Raw genomic sequence first — 16,622 nt, 5'->3', positions numbered from 1 at the left:
GAGCTGCTTTACACTTATCCCGGGCCTTCCTCACCCTCTGCAGGAGTCACAGGACCTGCAATACTGTTGGACAGCGTCAAAGATCCCGGGCCAGTAAAAGTTCTGCAGCAGCCTCTGCCTGGTGCGCCGGATGCCCTGACAGGGGAATATCGTGGGCCAAGTACAACAGTCTGCGGTGGTACCTCGGGGGCCACTCCCTGCCTCCTGGCTTTCCATGGTTCCGTTTGCCCCAAACCAGCCCATTCCCAGAACAGGAATCCCTTCTCCCACAGGAATCTCTCCCGGCGGTCCTCCCCCTGGGACCCTGCACTGCTGTGGCCAGCCAGGGCCCTCAGCTTCTCTAAGGAGGGATCCTCCCGCAGCTCCGTCTGGAATTCAGCTGCTGGGTTCGAATATACAGCCCCGGTTGGCAGTGCCTCGGTTTCCCCACCTTGGGACGGAGGCTCCAGCCCAGCCCTGTCAAGCCCCACCCTCGGTGCTTTGGTCCCCCCTTTGGGAGGTCCCATGTCCCTCGCTGGCTCTGGCTCCGAGTAAGGACCAGGGCACTCTGAGTGCGATCCGGCCAGTCCTCCAAGTCATTACCCATTAGCACCCCAACCTCTGTGGGTCCTCCCCATTTCAGGTGTATCCTCGCTAGAGATGGGTGTGGCCCCAGCCTTGGCCCCCTTACCCCATCCCAGTCGTCTGTCCCCCCCTTAGAGACATGGCCCTGCTCCCAGCCCCAGCAGGGAGGGGGCCGTGGAGAGAGGTAAGGGCGCTGGCTTTCAGCACCCCCGCCATTAAACGTGTTCCAATGCCACTGTGTGCATGTGTCGGTAGGTATGCGTGTGCATCCATGCATGCATCTGTGCATCCATGTGTAGACAGGCATGTGTCTGTGTTTGCATCCCTGTTCATCCAGGCTTGTGTGTAGGTGTGTACATGCACACATGCCTGTGCATGCATGTATGTTCATCCATGTGCATACGTGTGTGCACAGGTGTGCGCAACCAGGCATGCATATGTGTGGATGTTGTGCATGTGTGTGTGTAACAGCTCCCAGTGCAGCCAGTGGCTCCAGCCCCTGCTGTATGGCAGGCACATTAACCCAGAGTCATTCTGAGCTGGGTCCTGCCTATGGGGCTGAGCCAGTAACTCCAATCTCTTCCCACAGCCCTGGATGTCACCCCGTTATAACAGGGGAGGGGCAGCATGCCGGATTCTGGCCCCTCCCCCCCGCCCCACTCCTCCCCTGTTCATAGACACATGGCACCCCACGGCCTCACAGCCACAGCACTCGCTTGCCCGGCGGGGAGCAAACACCTCCGTGGGGGCCTGGGCAATGGGGACACAGCCTCATCTCCCCCCACTGAGGGCCACGGTGCCACAGAGCCTGCTACATAGGAGGGGACTGAGTCCCTGAATATCTGTCAGCCACTCTAGGCATCCCCCATCCCCCTGGGAGACGGGCCCTCGGGGCTTCGTGACTGGATGGGGACAGCGGGGGTGGGGAGACAGGACCTGGGGATTCAGGGCTTGGGGGCCCTGTGACTGGGTGGGGGCAGATGAACCCTAGGAGTGGACTCGGGGGGGGGACAGAACCTGGGGGCTGAGTGACCAGGTAGCAGCAGCAGGGGGGATGGGACCTGGGGGCTCAGTGACCACGGGGCAGTGGGAGGGATAGGAGCTGGGGGTGTGGGGACAGGGGCTGGGGACGCAATGAACAGGCAGGGGCAGAGGGAGGGAAACTCAGCAGTATGTTTATTGACCTTGAAAACAGCAGCCAAGGGTGAATCCACAGAGATCATGTTAAGTGCGGGGGGGCGGGGAGAGGAGGAAAGGTGAAGCAGAGTCCCCAGGTCAGTCAAGGTGTGCAGCCCCAGTGTCTCCCCCTGCCGGTCTCTGACCCACTCTCCGCTCCCCTACACTAAAGCTAGCGGTGCTGCTCTGAAGCGGCACCCGGGGGGGGGGCAGGGGCGCTGAGTCGCTGGCCGCAGGGCTCACAGCACGATGCAGAAGAGCCGCTTTTCACGGAAGGGGTTCTCCGAGGAGGGCACCGGGGTCACCAGTGGGTCCTCTTTGGCGTGCGCCTCACAGTAGGCCAGCAAATCCGCCGCCGCCTTTGACACCTGCCATGGGGAGGAAAGGGTTAAACACGCCAGCTGGAGCCCAGGGAGAGCACCCTCTGCTGGCAACAGAGCCACTGGGCGATCTCCCAGCCAGTGCTCCCCCCCCAGCCAGCTTCTGCCCCATTCCCCACAGCGCCCCCTGCTGGGAGAGACTGGGGCTGGAGTATCCAGGAGTTCCCCCCCCCCCGGCCAGCTCCTGCCCCACTCCCCACAGCGCCCCCTGCTGGGAGAGACTGGGGCTGGAGTATCCAGGAGTTCCCCCCACCGACCAGCTCCTGCCCCACTCCCCACAGCGCCCCCTGCTGGGAGAGGCTGGGGCTGGCATAGCCAGGAGCTCCCCACACAGCCATCATGCAGAGGGGATGGCATTAGGGGTGGAGCTTCCACAGCAGTGGAGACAGTGGCGTGTGTATGTGGGGGGAGTCACACCTTCATGCGGTCGATGTTCACCTCCAGCTTGAGCTGCTCCACCGTCTTGCGGGCCTCAGCGATCTTGGCCATGTTATTGGACATGGTTCCCCAGCCAGGCGCTTGCCCTGCAGGGAGCCGGTGGGGAGGGTCGAGTGGAGCGGGGGGAGTAAGGGGAAGGTGGGGGGGCAGAGAGAGCAGATGTAACTCGTCACGGGCTGCTGTCACCATCGGGACACGACTCCCCGAGCCCAGGGCCAAGCCTGCCCCTCCCAGCTCCCTTGTCTATAGGGTGACCAGACAGCAAGTATGAAAAATCGGGATGGGGGTGGGGGGCGGTAATAGGCACCTATATAACACTAAGGCCCAAATATCAGGACTGTCCCTCAAAAATCAGGAGATCTGGTCACCCTACTCATCTATAGGGGGTGCCAGCTCTGATCCAGCCCCAGGGCGGTGGGGACTGGCTGGCTCGGGCGGGCAGGCAATGGGATACGGGGCCCTTCCCCTCCAGGTGCTGGCTCCAGCACGGCTCCTGATCAGGAATGACAGAATCATCCGTGCTGAGTATCAGAGGGGGAGCCGTGTTAGTCTGGATCTGTAAAAGCAGCAAAGAGTCCTGTGGCACCTTATAGACTAACAGACGTATTGGAGCACGAGCTTTCGTGGGTGAATACCCACTTGGTCGGAGGCAAAGCTCATCCTCGCTGAGTGGCACCTATGTGAGGCATTGATGGGGATCTAGGGTGACCAGACAGCAAGTGGGAAAAATCGGGATGGGGGGGGTAATAGGCACCTATGGAAGAAAAAGCCCCAAATATCAGGACTGTCCCTATAAAATAGGGACATCTGGTCACCCTGTGGGGATCTCAGTTACAGAGCATACACGCTGTCGAGCTGCACAGGGCTCGTCTTCCCGTCTGGGGAAGGACGCAGAGTACATGTATGTGCATGCGGGTAGGTTTGCATGTGCCTATGAGCTCACCCTGCCCCCCACCCCAACCCCTCTGCTCTAGCCATGCCTCTCCCCCCAGCACGGAGCTAAACTTTAAAGGCAGCTCAGTGGAGCCGCTGGGCCAGGAGGGGGGGCTGCAGCTGAAGGCCGGCTGTGCTGGGGACCGCGGGGAACCCACCGCCTCAGACTTGATCCAAGGAAGGGAAATTAGCCACACTCCGGGAAGAGGGGGAGACGTATCTGGGAGGCCTGGTTAATTAGGGCCGCTCAGCAGCATCCCCCTCCCATCCAGCCCTGCCCGCAGGAGGCTCCTGATCAGCGATGCTCAAAGCAGCCGGCTAATTGCCCAGTCAGGTGCAGGGAAAGGTCACCTGGTCCCGGGGCTGGCACAGGGAAGGCACCGCAGGGGGCACTGCATGGCTAGGAGCCCGGGGCAGGGCCTTTAAAGGGATGGTGCCGGCAGCCTTTACCCAACCCACCCTTAGCTGTGCGGGGACCGGGGGTGGAGGGAAGCCTGAAACACTGCGAAACTTGGCGGTTCTAGGTGCTGATCCGGTCTGTAAAATCCCACGAAGATGGCTCCGCCGGGGAAGGTCCCACCCATCAGGTTAGGAATATTGGGGTGACAGTCTCCATCAGGAATGGGGGCCCACCAGGACCCCTCGGGCAGAGGCAGTTGTTAAAATACTAGGGAAGGGGGTGACTGGGAGGTTAGTGAGAAGCAGAGAAGCTTTTCAGAGGGGTCAGTTAGAGTTTGGGAGTGATGATTCAAGTCAAATCCGCCTGCTTTGTCCTGCTGTAAAGGCCCCCCATCCTGATCCAGTTCTTCTGCACAGAAAACACCGGGGGAGCTGTCTGGGCATCTCATTTGCAGGGCCCTATGAGCCTGCAGGGTTGTAAGCATGTGGGACTCACCCAGCGGCGCCTCCCACTGGTCATCTCAGGAATTAGCTCATTCAGCCACCGGAGCGCCCCCTGCAGGCCCCCTGCCGCTGGGCCCCCACATCCCCCCTGGACTCTGGTGCCCTGTTATCTGGGGTGCTGCCCCCTGGCAGTAACCCCTCACTCTCAGGGTCTCCCCTCCCTGGGGAGCCCCCACCTCACCTCAGTCATAGGCTACTGCCAGTCACCAACTAGCCCCCGCGCCCTGGGGCAGGCTGCAGTGTCAGCCACTCATCATAGGCAAGGGGGGGTTGTACCTGCTGCATCTCTCTGCAACCCAGTGCCTCTATAGGGCCTTGGACAAGGCCCTGCAGCCTGGGGAGTTGCCAACCTGGAGCTCCCCAGCCCTGTCTCACTCTAGGCACCCTAAGCTTCCCAGCAGCCAGGCCCCTCTCTCTCTTATAAGGGCCAGCTGTGGCCTGATTGGGGCATGGCCCAGCTGTGGCTGCTTCCCCAATCAGCCTAGCCTAAGGCTCCCCGCCCCAGCAAGGAAGGCCACCTACACGTGAAACAGGAAAGCTAAACATACGTGTTGCTGGCGTGCGCTGGCACACGGACGTGCATCCACGTGCAAGTTAGCGCCAGGGCATGTGTTAGTGTATGAATGCCTGCATGCTTGTCTGAATGGGTGTGTGTGCCCGGGCGCAGGTTCTTGCGGACATTTGTGCTTGTGGGGATGCGGGCATGGGAGTGCATGAGTGTGCACATGGGAGGGCAAGGATTTGCACACATGTGTATGTGTGAAAGGGCATGTGAGGACATGGGCTTATGGGCATGTGCCTGTGTGGACAAGGCTATGGGGAAGGTACGTGTGTGCTGAAGTGTGCATATGAGAGTGCAAAGACTTCCACCTGTGTTCATGGATGGACACGAGTGTGCGTGTGCATGCAGGGGGGGTTGCAAACGGTGAGCGTGCACGGGTGGGCACGTGCAGACACATTCCCCTGCTGAGGAGATGTCCCAGGTGCCCTGAAGTGCCAGCTACATTCCTCTCACTGCCCCAGGCCCTCCCTAGCTTCGCAGCTGCTGCTAGGGGAGATGCTGGTCCCTGCTCTCAGCAGGTAATAACAGAGGGGCTGGGCCTCAGCTGCTTTGTTTTTCAGTTCCAGATCTGTCCCCCGCTGCAGGGACCTGGAATCTGACCCCTATCAGTTGCTGGAGGCACAAACGCCCTCCTTCCTTCCAGATCTGCACATCCAGCTGGACTCATGCCTCCTCTGGCAGGGTCACCAGCCACAGAGCTCTTGCCCGGGAAGCCAGGCCAATGCATGGCACAGCTGGCTCTGCGCTGCCACCCGCAGGGACACTGGCATGTCTGTGGTGGGAGGGCAGAGATGGGGCAGGAAAGAGGGGGAATGGGGGGTTATTACAAATCAAATCTCCTGCATCCTTGGATCACTCAATTCCAGTGTGGTGAGTTGAGACCCCAGAGCCAGTGGAACACAGGTCCCCTCTGCCTCAGGAGAGTCCGGGGCTGGGGCTGGTTCTGGGGCTGACCCAAATGGATCAGAAGCTGCTGAGCCTGCAAAACCCATTCGGGAATCTCACTCTGTTTTAGGGCCTGCAGCACGGATCCGGACCGGCTTAGAACTCACCTTCACCAGTGATTTGGTTTACTCGGCGGCAGCTCTTGGAAACAAAGGTGAGCTGGGGATAAAGAGTTTTCAGAACTTCTGGGGATAGATCGATCAATCTATCCCCATATACTCTATCTATCTATCTAATCTATCCCCATACACCCCCTCTATCTATCTATCCATCCCCATACACCCCATCTATCTATCTATCTATCTATCTATCTATCCATCCCCATACACCCCCTCTATCTATCTATCTATCTATCTATCTATCTATCTATCTATCTATCTATCTATTCCCATACACCCCCTCTGTCTATCTATCTATCTATCTATCTATCTATCTATCTATCCATCCCCATACACCCCCTCTATCTATCTATCTATCTATCTTCTTACATAAGTGCCATCTCTATTGTATCTGGGCAAGATTGCTCGGTTCTAAGAATGGGCAGAGATTTGGGCACAGAGGTTGATACTTTATTCTCAGGCTGACCCCTGTCAGCAGCGGGAGAGAAGGCCGGTCTAGAGATTAGGTGAGGGACCTGGGCATCAGGACTGCTGGGTTCTAGCCCCAGCTCTGGGAGCAGAATGGAGTCTAGGGGCCAGAGCTGGGGGGCTTGGGAGCTAGAGCACCTGGTTCTAGTCCTGACGCGCTGGGGGTCCCTGGGCAAACCCCTTCCTGTCTTTGTCCCTGAGTCCCCCTCCCTGAAACAGGGCTAAGGAGCCTGACCTGCATGCTGGGAAGGAGGCAGTTAGTCTTGCTTGGCAAAGGCTCTGAGACCAGAGGACAGAGAAGGACCAGATGCCCCTTTAGCCATGATTGCACCCCAGCCTGCCATCTGCCCCCTGAGGGCAGGGAGACCGGCCCCCGCTGGCACTGCACGGAGCAGTGTGCGGCGTGGGGGAGCTTTAGCTGCTCCCTGGCCAATGGGGATCATGGCTATCAGATGCTCGGGGAGCAGCTGGGGACCCATGCCCGCTGGGTCCCAGGAGTTCCTAGGGGACAGCCAGGTTCACTCCAGCTAACAGGGAGCCTTCTGCAACTCGGCGCTAGCTGCCCAGAGGGGAGATCAGCACTCCCCATGCCAGAGCCCCAGCCCAGGGGGGTTTAGGAGGGGGTGGGTCACTTTGGAGGGGACGCAGGGTGGAGGGGGGGTGCAGAGCCAGCTCCTACCTGTTGCCAAAGTGTCCGGGTCTCTCGCTGTCTCTGGATGGAGTGAGCAGCGACGGCTCCCCTGGCACAGCAGCCTCTGGTGTGGAGCGTCTCTGAGTGTCACCTCCCCCTGCCCCCCGGGGGGGGCGCCGGCTCAGCAGGGTGGCTCGCAGCAGCTGGCGGAGTGGGGGAAGGCAGGGCCAGCACCAGAGCCCCGTGCTCACACACGGAAGGACAAACGGACGCACAGACGTGAGCAGGCTCATGGCTGGACAGACGGGCAGACACGGCAGGACGGACACACAGACCCAAGGGCAAACACCCTTCCCCAACCCCTTGGTAGACACAGACATGTGGGCACAGACCCACAGCCATGGGGCACACACACGGACAGCCAGCTGCACAGGCGCACGTGGAAGGGTGGATGGACACACATACAGACATACACTCACACTCAGGTGCATGCAGACACACCCCCCCTCCATGGTTGGACTGACACACACTGGTGCAACTGGACACCCAGGCACGGAAGCCTTCGTGCGCACACACACCATATGCACAGACACACGCCGGCCCCATGCTCACACACGCTCAGTTCGCAGGGTCTGTTCTCTGCCCCTTGTGCCATCATGTGGCCCAGTGCCAAGGGATGCCATGGGCCACCATGGAAGTGCCCTTCCCCCTGCCTTCCCCACTGACCCACAGAGAATGTGGCCCCAGGATTCTAGGGGTGCTCTTCTCTCTGTCACTGGGGATTGGCCTGTGCCCAGCTCCCCACTGGAGCAATTCCAGCCCCAGATCAAGGGGTCCGCATGTTCCCTGGAGGGAATAGCTGACGGGCTGCAGCCCAAGCTGGGCTGTGTGTAAGTGGGTGGCTAATGGGCTGCCCGTATCCCCTTCGCCCTCAGCAGGTCAAAAGGCTCCAGACCTTACCCAGACGCCTCTCGAGCCATGGACCCTGGAAGGCTCCCCAGAATGAGCCAAAGAGCTCCCCAAGATGGGGGCGGGGGTGCTAACCTGCAACTGCACTTGGACAAGATGATGGGGGAGCAACCAGACCTTTCCAGTTGCATTCCCTGGCACCCAGAATCCCCTGGGGCCCTGCCAGCCCCTGGGCCCCATTCCCAGTTACCCAGAAACCCCCGGGCCCTCTCTGTCCCCAGTGCCCCATTCCCAGCTACCCAGAATCCCCCAGGGCCCTGCCCGTCCCCAGTGCCCCATTCCCAGTTACCCAGAATCCCCCAGGACCCTGCCCAGCCCCTGCGCCCTGATTCTCTGTTATGTGCAATGACTTTGCTTTGTCTCGCCCCATCCCTGGCGCCGGGACCCCGAGTCCGATCCTTTGCACTCTGTGCCGTCCTCTCCATGTGCAGCTCTGGCATCGCCCACATGGGGGCACCGAAGGACAGGGGATCCGTACAGCGCCTGGGAACGTGCCACAGACCCCAGAGCTGGCAGTGGGTGCATGGGGAAGGGTGCCAGGGTCTCTCCAGCTGAAGGTTTCCTCCTGCCCTGCCCTCCGCTCCCACCCCATGGAGCTGACACCTGGAGAGGGCATGGGGGTCCATGCAGGACCAGAGGGCCTTAGACATCAGTATAGGCCCTGCCGGGCTCGAGGATGCTGCTGCTCAGCCCCAGAAGCCGCTGGGATCTTCAGCATGAGCCAGAAGGTGACCAGGCTCCAGGGGCTGCCCTCGTGTTTCACGAGAGCGTGCCGTGTGGGCAGGAAGGCGCCACAGGTGAACTGTGTGCAGGGCCGTGGCCGGCGGTGCAATGGTGTACGCGCTGCAGGAGGGCGGGGGGGCTCAGGGCCCAATGGGGGTGACAGCAAAGACGCGGCTCGACCCGCGGCGTGGCAGCGCGTGTGCCCGCACGGTCTGCAGTGAGCGTGGCACGCGCAATTGTGGTGAGGTGGGACAGGAGCAAAGGAGAGGCGGGAGATCGCGGCACGGGCCGTGCCCGGCCATGCGGGAAGCCGTGCCCTCGGGGAGGGCTCTGAGCTGGCCGGGACACATGCCTCTGTGCCCTGGTGTAATGGGGGAGGCCGGCACGCTCGGCTCTGAGCACCAGCCCCGCTGCAGCTGCCATGGCAGCCACAAGGACCTTGAGGGGCTAAAATTAGCCCCAACAAATCCCAGCGGAGTGTCTGGAAGGGCCTCACGGATTCCAGACCGGGGGAGGGAGGTGAAAGAGAGGGGACAGGGAAAGGGAGGGGAGAGAGAAGGATGGAGCAAGGGGAAAGGGAGGAGGGGGGAAGAGTAGAGAGGGTGGGGGAAGGGAAAAGGGCCAGCATGAGGGCTGGAATCAGCTGGCCCCACACTCGAGGGCCTTCAGGCCGGCCGGAGGGGGGAAGACGAGGCCATTAAAGGAGCTGCATGGCAGGGAGCGGGTCGCTGTGGGGGGCAACAGAGACAGAGGGCTAGAATGAGGGCGAATAAGCCCCACAGGACCAGTCCAGTTCATGGACCAGCTCCCATGTGCACCCTCCCCGGGCCCCACCTCCCCGTCCTCCTGGGGCAGGCGGGGGGCGTGGATTGCCTCCATCTAGCACCTTTCCGGCTGAATCCTCCCCTGCAACTCCCCCTTAACCCCCCAAATTACCAGCCGGAAGCTCCAAGCCCCCCGTGTGCCCCCCAGAGGGCAGTGTGTCCCGACACCTTGCAGCCACTCAGGCCGGGACTCGCTATTTAATTATTTGCTCTTTTTACTGTTTCCGGTCACCACTTACTGCCAAAGAGAGTTCATGTAGCTTTTGGAGCACCAACCCTGGCATCTTGGCTGCATCTCAGCCTGGGTGACACTGTCCCAAACGGTGTTTAGTTTTGCCATTAAATGGGTATCACATCCCACCCCCGAGGTGGCTGCATTTCAGTGCCGAGGGAGGCGTTGCTGTATAAACAGCTGCTGTGTTCCACCCCAGACGCAGCTGCATCTCCGTACCCGGCAATATAACAGTACCTGTATATAACAGCTGCTGTGCCCTATCCCAGAGGTAGCTGCAATTCAGCACTGGATGAGGTGTCCCTGTATAAACAGCTGCAGTGCCTCACCCCAGAGGTAGCCGCAACTCTACACTGTGTAAAACAACTCCTCTCTATTTTTGTTTAATAGCCATCTTCTCCTAACGCTTCCTAGCAGCAGCTGGGGTAAAACCCAAATCTTCCTCCTCCACCAGCTCAGATCACTTGAAGCCAAAGGAGACTCCACACCAGCAGTGATGGGTCTATGACACACATAGCAGTTCCGCTTCCTCACAGCAGAAGGCAATGCTGCGCCCATACTACTCAGGCTGGTTCCAATAACAAACCCAACAACCAAGCAGCATTTCCCTGAGACTGTTGGCATTTGCTGCAAACGTTTCCCCTCTTCGGGGCACCCACCCGTTGTAGCACCACCACCCATCTTTCATGTGCTCAGCGTCTGGGGGTGCATCTGCCCTATGAGCTTGTCTATACTTGACATGTATAGTAGCTACATCTCTCAGGGATGGGGATTCCAGACACCGGTTTCTTGGTAGAGTCATTTCAGCCCCTCCGCACCACCAGTGACCTGGGATTGCCCAGCTGAGGATACCCCGCCCCCCCACTCCATCTCCCCCAGCGTTTGAACCCGGGGCAGTCAGAGCTGCGTCTCTGTCCCTGGAGCGACAGGACCGGCTGGCAGAGCCGCCTCCTGAAGCCATGGAGCTAAAGGGGGGGGGGTGCAAACCCGCGCTCTCCTGGCGTGGGTGGTGCCAACCCCCCACTGCTGGGAGCAGAGAGCTGTGGGTAATTGTCAGGTGCAGAGCAGTGCATTGTGGGGACGGGACCTGCCGCAACACATGCGGCTTCGTATCCGTGGCTTGGCCTAGACTGAACTAAAGGCCCCAGCCCTGTGGCATGGACCAAATAGTGTTACCCTGCAGAAACACTGTTGCAACATCTACTGGCTTAGTGTAGACGGGCCCTGCAGGAAGGCGGTTTTGCTTTTCCCCTCGATCCCTCGGCCAGCCCTGGGATTCCTTCGCACGGAGGGCTGGCGTGGAAGGAGCCGGCGGAAGGGTTAACATAATCCTCTCGTCCCTTCGCCCACTTATCCAGAGGCAGGCGCTTGCAATACCGTCGCCATGGCGACAGCACCAGCCAGTTCTGATACCGGAAGACGCGAGGGGTGGGAAAGCCGGGGTGTGGAATCGGTTCATTAAGATCTGGACGATAGCAGGGGGGGCGGGGGGCGGGCAGGGAAGGAGAAGGAATCGGGCACATTCCAGAGGGAAACGAGACAGAGAAAGGGCTCCTTTTAGGGATCAATTCACCCAGCACTGAAATGAAGCTGCCTCTGGGGTTGGGTGCAGCAGCTGTTTATATGCAGATCCTTCACCCAGTGATTAAATGCAGCGTCCTCTGGCATGGGATACAGGGACTCTTTATACAGAGATTCATAGATTCTGGGACTGGAAGGGACCTCGAGAGGTCATCATGGCAGGACCAAATACTGTCTAGACCATCCCTGATAGACATGTATCTAACCTACTCTTACATATCTCCAGTGATGGAGATGCCACAACCTCCCAAGGCAATTCATTCCAGTGCTTAATCACCCTGACAGTTAGGAACTTTTTCCTGATGTCCAACCTAAACCTCCCTTGCTGCAGTTTAAGCCCATTGCTTCTTGTTCTATCCTGTTCACCCAGCACTGAGATGCAGCCACCTCTGGGGAGGGGTGTGGCAGCTGTTTATACAGGGATCCTTTTCCTGGCACTGAGATGCAGCTGCCTCTGGAGTGAGTGTGACCGCTGTTCATACAAGGATTCTCTGTCCAGCACTGAAATGCAGCTGCCTCTGGGGTGGGATGCATGGGCTCTTTATACAGTGAGTTTTTACCCAGCACTGAGATGCAGCCACCTCTGGAGTGGGCCGCGGCAGCTGTTTAGACAAGGAGTTCCCCCACCCCACACCCAACCCAGACTTTCTCAGCATTGCTGATTTCTAGTCTGTCAGCCTGGTGCTAGTCACTGCAGGGGGGGAGCCTGAGTGGATTCAGCCAGGTGGGACCTAGAGAGACCCTCCCCCCTGCCCCCAGATTAGCATCCAGTTCAGGGCAGGCAGCCCACCCCAGTGTCCTGCCCTAGCTCCCCACCCCCATGGGTGAGTCTGAACCAACCTGGAACTCATGGGATGTCCCCAGGGCACGGACATGAGGAGCCAGCCAGCTCCCAGCACTTCCCAATGCATCCCATCATTCCCACCTTGGCTACTAACGCCTGCCCTGTGCCTGGGCACTGGTGCATTGTGGGAAAATCCTGTCCGCTTGCATCTCCTCTGCCCAGGCTGTGGTACTAGAACACCCCCTCCCAAAATCTATGAACCACCTTCAGCCCTCCCAGCAGCACCCCGTAGCGGCCAGGCTCTGCGGAGGGGAATCTCACAGCACTGGGGTCTCCGGCTGGGTGCTGGCAGTGGCAGGGCACTGCTGTGGGGAAGCTCGCAACGCTGGAGTCCCCAGCTGGGTGCTGGCCGTGTGCAGGGCCCCTCTGCTGCAGAACTGCCCGACTATCCCAGAATCCCCAGTCCCCTTGGCCCAAACCCAGCCCAGCCCCTTTGTCCCCTTAGATTGGGTTGCTCTCCCCCATCTCCCCAGCCTGGCTCATGGCCCCCAGGCCAGGCCATTCTCCTGCTCATAGTGCACAGCTCCCGTCTAATTACCCCCTGCGGCCCCAGCCTCATTAATCGGCCCCATGATGCCACCATAATTAATTGCCTCCTCCCCACTGTAATATTGTCCAGTTGTTCCGTCCCGGAAAAGTTAGCCCCGTGACGCCAAACTGATCAATTCCCCCACCCCAGGGTGCCAGGGGCATGAGGTCGTTCATCACCCCCCATAGGGACCCATCCTGCCTCCTGCCACCATCCCGGCTTGTTGACCCTCCATTAGCAGAACCTTAGGTGCTCAAGCCCAGCCCACTGGACACCCTATAAGGGGCCAGGATAGAACGACTGGCAGGGGGCCCAGCTTGGCTCATTGCCCGGGGGACATGCCCATCTGGGTAAGGTAGTTTGTTAACCCTATGGTGCCTGAAGGCGGGCGCACAGCAGGCTTCAGCCGGCACTGCCCTGGAGAAGTTCGCAGCACTGCAGCCAGCGGGGGAGAAGCCCGTTCTCGGCAGTGGGTGATCCAGACGGCGGGATGGGTAGGCGCCTTGTGAGGGGCGGGAGGTCGAGCTCCATTCTCAGCCCCTGGAAACAGCCCCTTGAGACTCTCCTCCACTCCCCATCCCCTGGCGTAGGGGGTGGATTAGGGGCATGGCCAGAGCGCACTGCGCTGGGGCTATTCCCTGCCCCCCAGGCCATGGGGGGTGCACCCCTGACCGGGAACTGGGCAGAGCCCTGAAAGTGAGGAACACAAAGAGAGTTAACCCTTCCCCTGCCCCCAAGTGTAGGGAGCTGGGACTCAGGCCGGCTGCCTGCCATCCGCTCCATGTGCCAGGAGGGGTAGGAGCGAAGCAGGTGTGCGTGGACACGCCAGGGCGGAGGAACCCCTTTCCCGGGAGAGCAGCGCTCAGTCCCTGCCCTGCAGCGATCTGGGGCTTGGGTGGGGAGGAGAATTGGGGGAGTCTGGCAACGCTCAGTCCCTGCCACCGCCTGCGAGGTATTTTTAGCGGCTCCGTGGGAAGGTGCTGCCTGACTCAGGCTTCATGTTCCCTGCAGTTTAGCAGCTCCCCAGCTGGGCCTGGCTCCTGCCGCAGCCGCGTGTGGGGAGAGGGTCAGTGGGCTGAGCACACCCGATGCTGGGGAATCGCTGGAGCAAGGGCTACAGGGGTGCTAGCGTCCTCCCAAGCCCAGACCAGCTCTCCCTCGGCTTTGCCCCCAGCCCCACACCGGCATTCACGCCGAAATCGCTGCTTCGCTCTGTTCTGTTTGCGTCAGGTGTGGCTGGGGCACTGCTGTAAGGAAGCTCGCAGCTCCACAGTCCCCAGCTGACACTGCCCGGAGGAAGCTCGCAGCACCACGCTCTCCAGTTGGCACTGCCCGGAGGAAGCTCACAGCATCACGCTCCCCAACCGGCACTGCCTGGAGGCAGCTCGCAGCACCGCAGCCTCACCTAGTGCCAATGCCCCTTGGGAGGCAAGTGGTGCTTTGCCAGCTCCACTGTCTAGCCCCACTGCCCTGATGTGCCCCCCAAGGACTCCCAGCCCCACTTCTGGGAGAACCCTGCAATGGCACAACAGTCCCCCAGAGACCTGCTCACCCAGGTCTGGGCCTCTGCCGGGACAAAGATCTGGTGTGGCTGCAGGAGGCGTGGGTCCCCTCCTCCCCGCCCCCACCCCAAAAAGGATCTGCTCCGGGGATTATTTCATGCAGTTCTGTGCCACACAGGGGGGTCAGATGAGCCAGTTGCAATGGATTCTTCCAGCCTTGGGATCAAGGCATCTGGTGGCAAGGAATGGGGCACCACCTGCCCGCACACACAGATCTGGCACAGCCCCCCCCGCCCCCAGTGCTGGGTGTTGGGGGAGGGGATCGTGGGTCCCACAGGCCCGTCACACCTCCCCCCGCCCCAGCGTGAAGCGCGCACAGTCCCAGCGGCTGGTGGGTTTGGCTCGGGGCAGGCCATGAAAGGGGGCCACTGTCTAACATCTGGCAGGCATTAGACCCCAGCGCAGCGCAGGGCAGGGCCAGCCGCGTCAGTCAGCCAGAGCAGCCGGCCCCTCCCCACGGCCCCCTCTGCCGCAGCCCAGCCCCCCACCACACCCCCCCCCACTGCCCAGCAGAGCCCAGCCCCCCACCAGATCCCAGCGCACCCACCGCAGCCCAGCCTCCCCCACTGCCCAGCAGAGCCCAACCCACCCTTCCCAACAGCCCAGCCCCCCCACCACCTCCTAACATCCCCAGGCCTCCTACACACCAGCCCCTTCCCACAGCCCAGCCACCTACCCCCCACACCAGAGCCAACCACCCTCCCGCCTCTTGGGGGAGCCCAATATATTCACATCCTGCCCTGCAACAGCCCATTCCCCACCCCACAACCTCCAACCCTCCCCTCCCAGAACAGCCCCCCTCCCTCCACCCGCTCTGCTCAGGTTTCAGTGTGATTTGCAGATGGTACAAATTAAAGGGTGTGGTCCCATTCCTCCCCCTCCCCCTTCCCTGGATCAATCCCCCCCCCCAATTTCTACCCCAGGCTCCCCTAACGGGAGGCAGCCAGATGCTCCCTGCTTTCCCCTCTCCCCCATGTGAGGAGATGGAGCACCCAGGGAGAGGGCAGGCAGATCCTAGCCTGCAACACCGGGGAGAATGGTGGGAGAGAGAACCTTCTGCCTCCTCAAGTGGGGGTGTCCCATTCCCACCCACAGAGAGAGGCATGGGGAGGTGAACCCCTCATTTGTATCATGCACAAGGCACTTGGCAGCTCAGGTTTGGGGGTGCAGGGGGAGAAGGGCTCAGTGGCTCAGGTTTTGGGGTGCAGCAAACACAGCATCTTAGGCTTGGGATATGAGGGAGAGGGGTGCAGAGCACTGCCACTCAGGTTAGAGGGTGCAAGGGGGCATGGGACTTAGCAGGCCAGATTTGGAGGTGCAGAGAGCACACCACCCCAGGTGTGGGGGTGCAGGAGCAGGAGAGACGGTGCAACGCCGTACTAGGGGTGCAGAGAGCGCGGAAGCTTAGATTTTGGAGGGGGGAGACAGCAGCCTAAGCTGGGGGGAGCAGAGACTATTTGCATAGCCAGGGTGGCGGGGGGCAGGGAGCAGAACTGGCTCCACACTTTGGCTTCCAAGCACGGCTCGAGGAGGAGAATGTGCGTGTTGTCCACAGCTCGTAATAATTCAGCTGAGCAAGGGTCGGGGGGAGGGGCGGGGGCCAAGCGCCGGCGTTCCTGGGGCCGAGGGAAAGAATTTGGAAGGCAGGAACGTTTTCCTGGCTGCTTCACGCATCTGGTTTTCATAAGGGTCTCTGGGCTGAGCGTTTTTAACAGTGACTGCCTGGAGCTTAAAACAGCCCATGGACATGACTGCAGGCTGGAATCTCCCTCCAAATTCACTATTGGTGTCAGGGGTGGGATGATGCCGCCATGGGGGGATTGACCCATGCCAGGCACGGGAAGGTGGATAAAATGCCAAGGTCTGATCCACTAGCTCTCCAGCCCTAGCCAGTCACAGGGCATGTGTGTGTGGATGCTACGGCCGACCCAGCCTGGGGTTTGGGGCCGGCTTTCCCCAGACACACCAGGGTATCTAGCACCACACACCCCTGTGCCACACCAAAAGCCACTTGTTTGCATACTCTCAGACATGCATTGCATGCAATGGGGTGGGTCTGGATCTCAGTTAGTGTGTGTAGTGCCTGGCCCCATGGGACGCTGATCTCAGTCACCGTGCGTCTGGGCAGCGCCCGGCCCGACGGGGCCCTGATCTCAGTTACCGTGTCTGGGCAGCGCCTGGTGTGACGGGGCCCCGATCTCAGTTGCTGTGTCTGGGCAGCGCCTGGCGCGACAGGCCC

At 60.6% G+C, this 16,622-nt stretch overlaps 1 protein-coding gene across 2 annotated transcripts; it reads right to left on the bottom strand.

Annotated features, from left to right (window-relative positions):
* Window positions 1-1,257: 1,257 nt before the first annotated feature.
* Window positions 1,258-4,721, bottom strand: GNG8 (G protein subunit gamma 8). Of its 2 annotated transcripts, none has more exons than XM_044988253.1 (3): window positions 4,671-4,721; window positions 2,538-2,654; window positions 1,258-2,108 (listed from the first exon to the last, which is right to left on the bottom strand). In XM_044988253.1, exons 1-3 carry the CDS (start codon window positions 4,677-4,679, stop codon window positions 1,980-1,982), a joined length of 255 nt encoding a protein of 84 aa, XP_044844188.1. In that variant the 5' UTR covers window positions 4,680-4,721; the 3' UTR covers window positions 1,258-1,979. The 2 variants fall into 2 exon arrangements, with proteins under 2 accessions (XP_044844188.1, XP_044844189.1); XM_044988254.1 differs by having other exon boundaries at window positions 2,559-2,654.
* Window positions 4,722-16,622: the final 11,901 nt, after the last annotated feature.

The sequence above is a fragment of the Mauremys mutica genome, chromosome 15 (assembly GCF_020497125.1).
Source record: "Mauremys mutica isolate MM-2020 ecotype Southern chromosome 15, ASM2049712v1, whole genome shotgun sequence".
Classification (NCBI taxonomy): domain Eukaryota; kingdom Metazoa; phylum Chordata; order Testudines; family Geoemydidae; genus Mauremys; species Mauremys mutica.
This window is presented reverse-complemented; position numbering and strand designations above follow the sequence as displayed.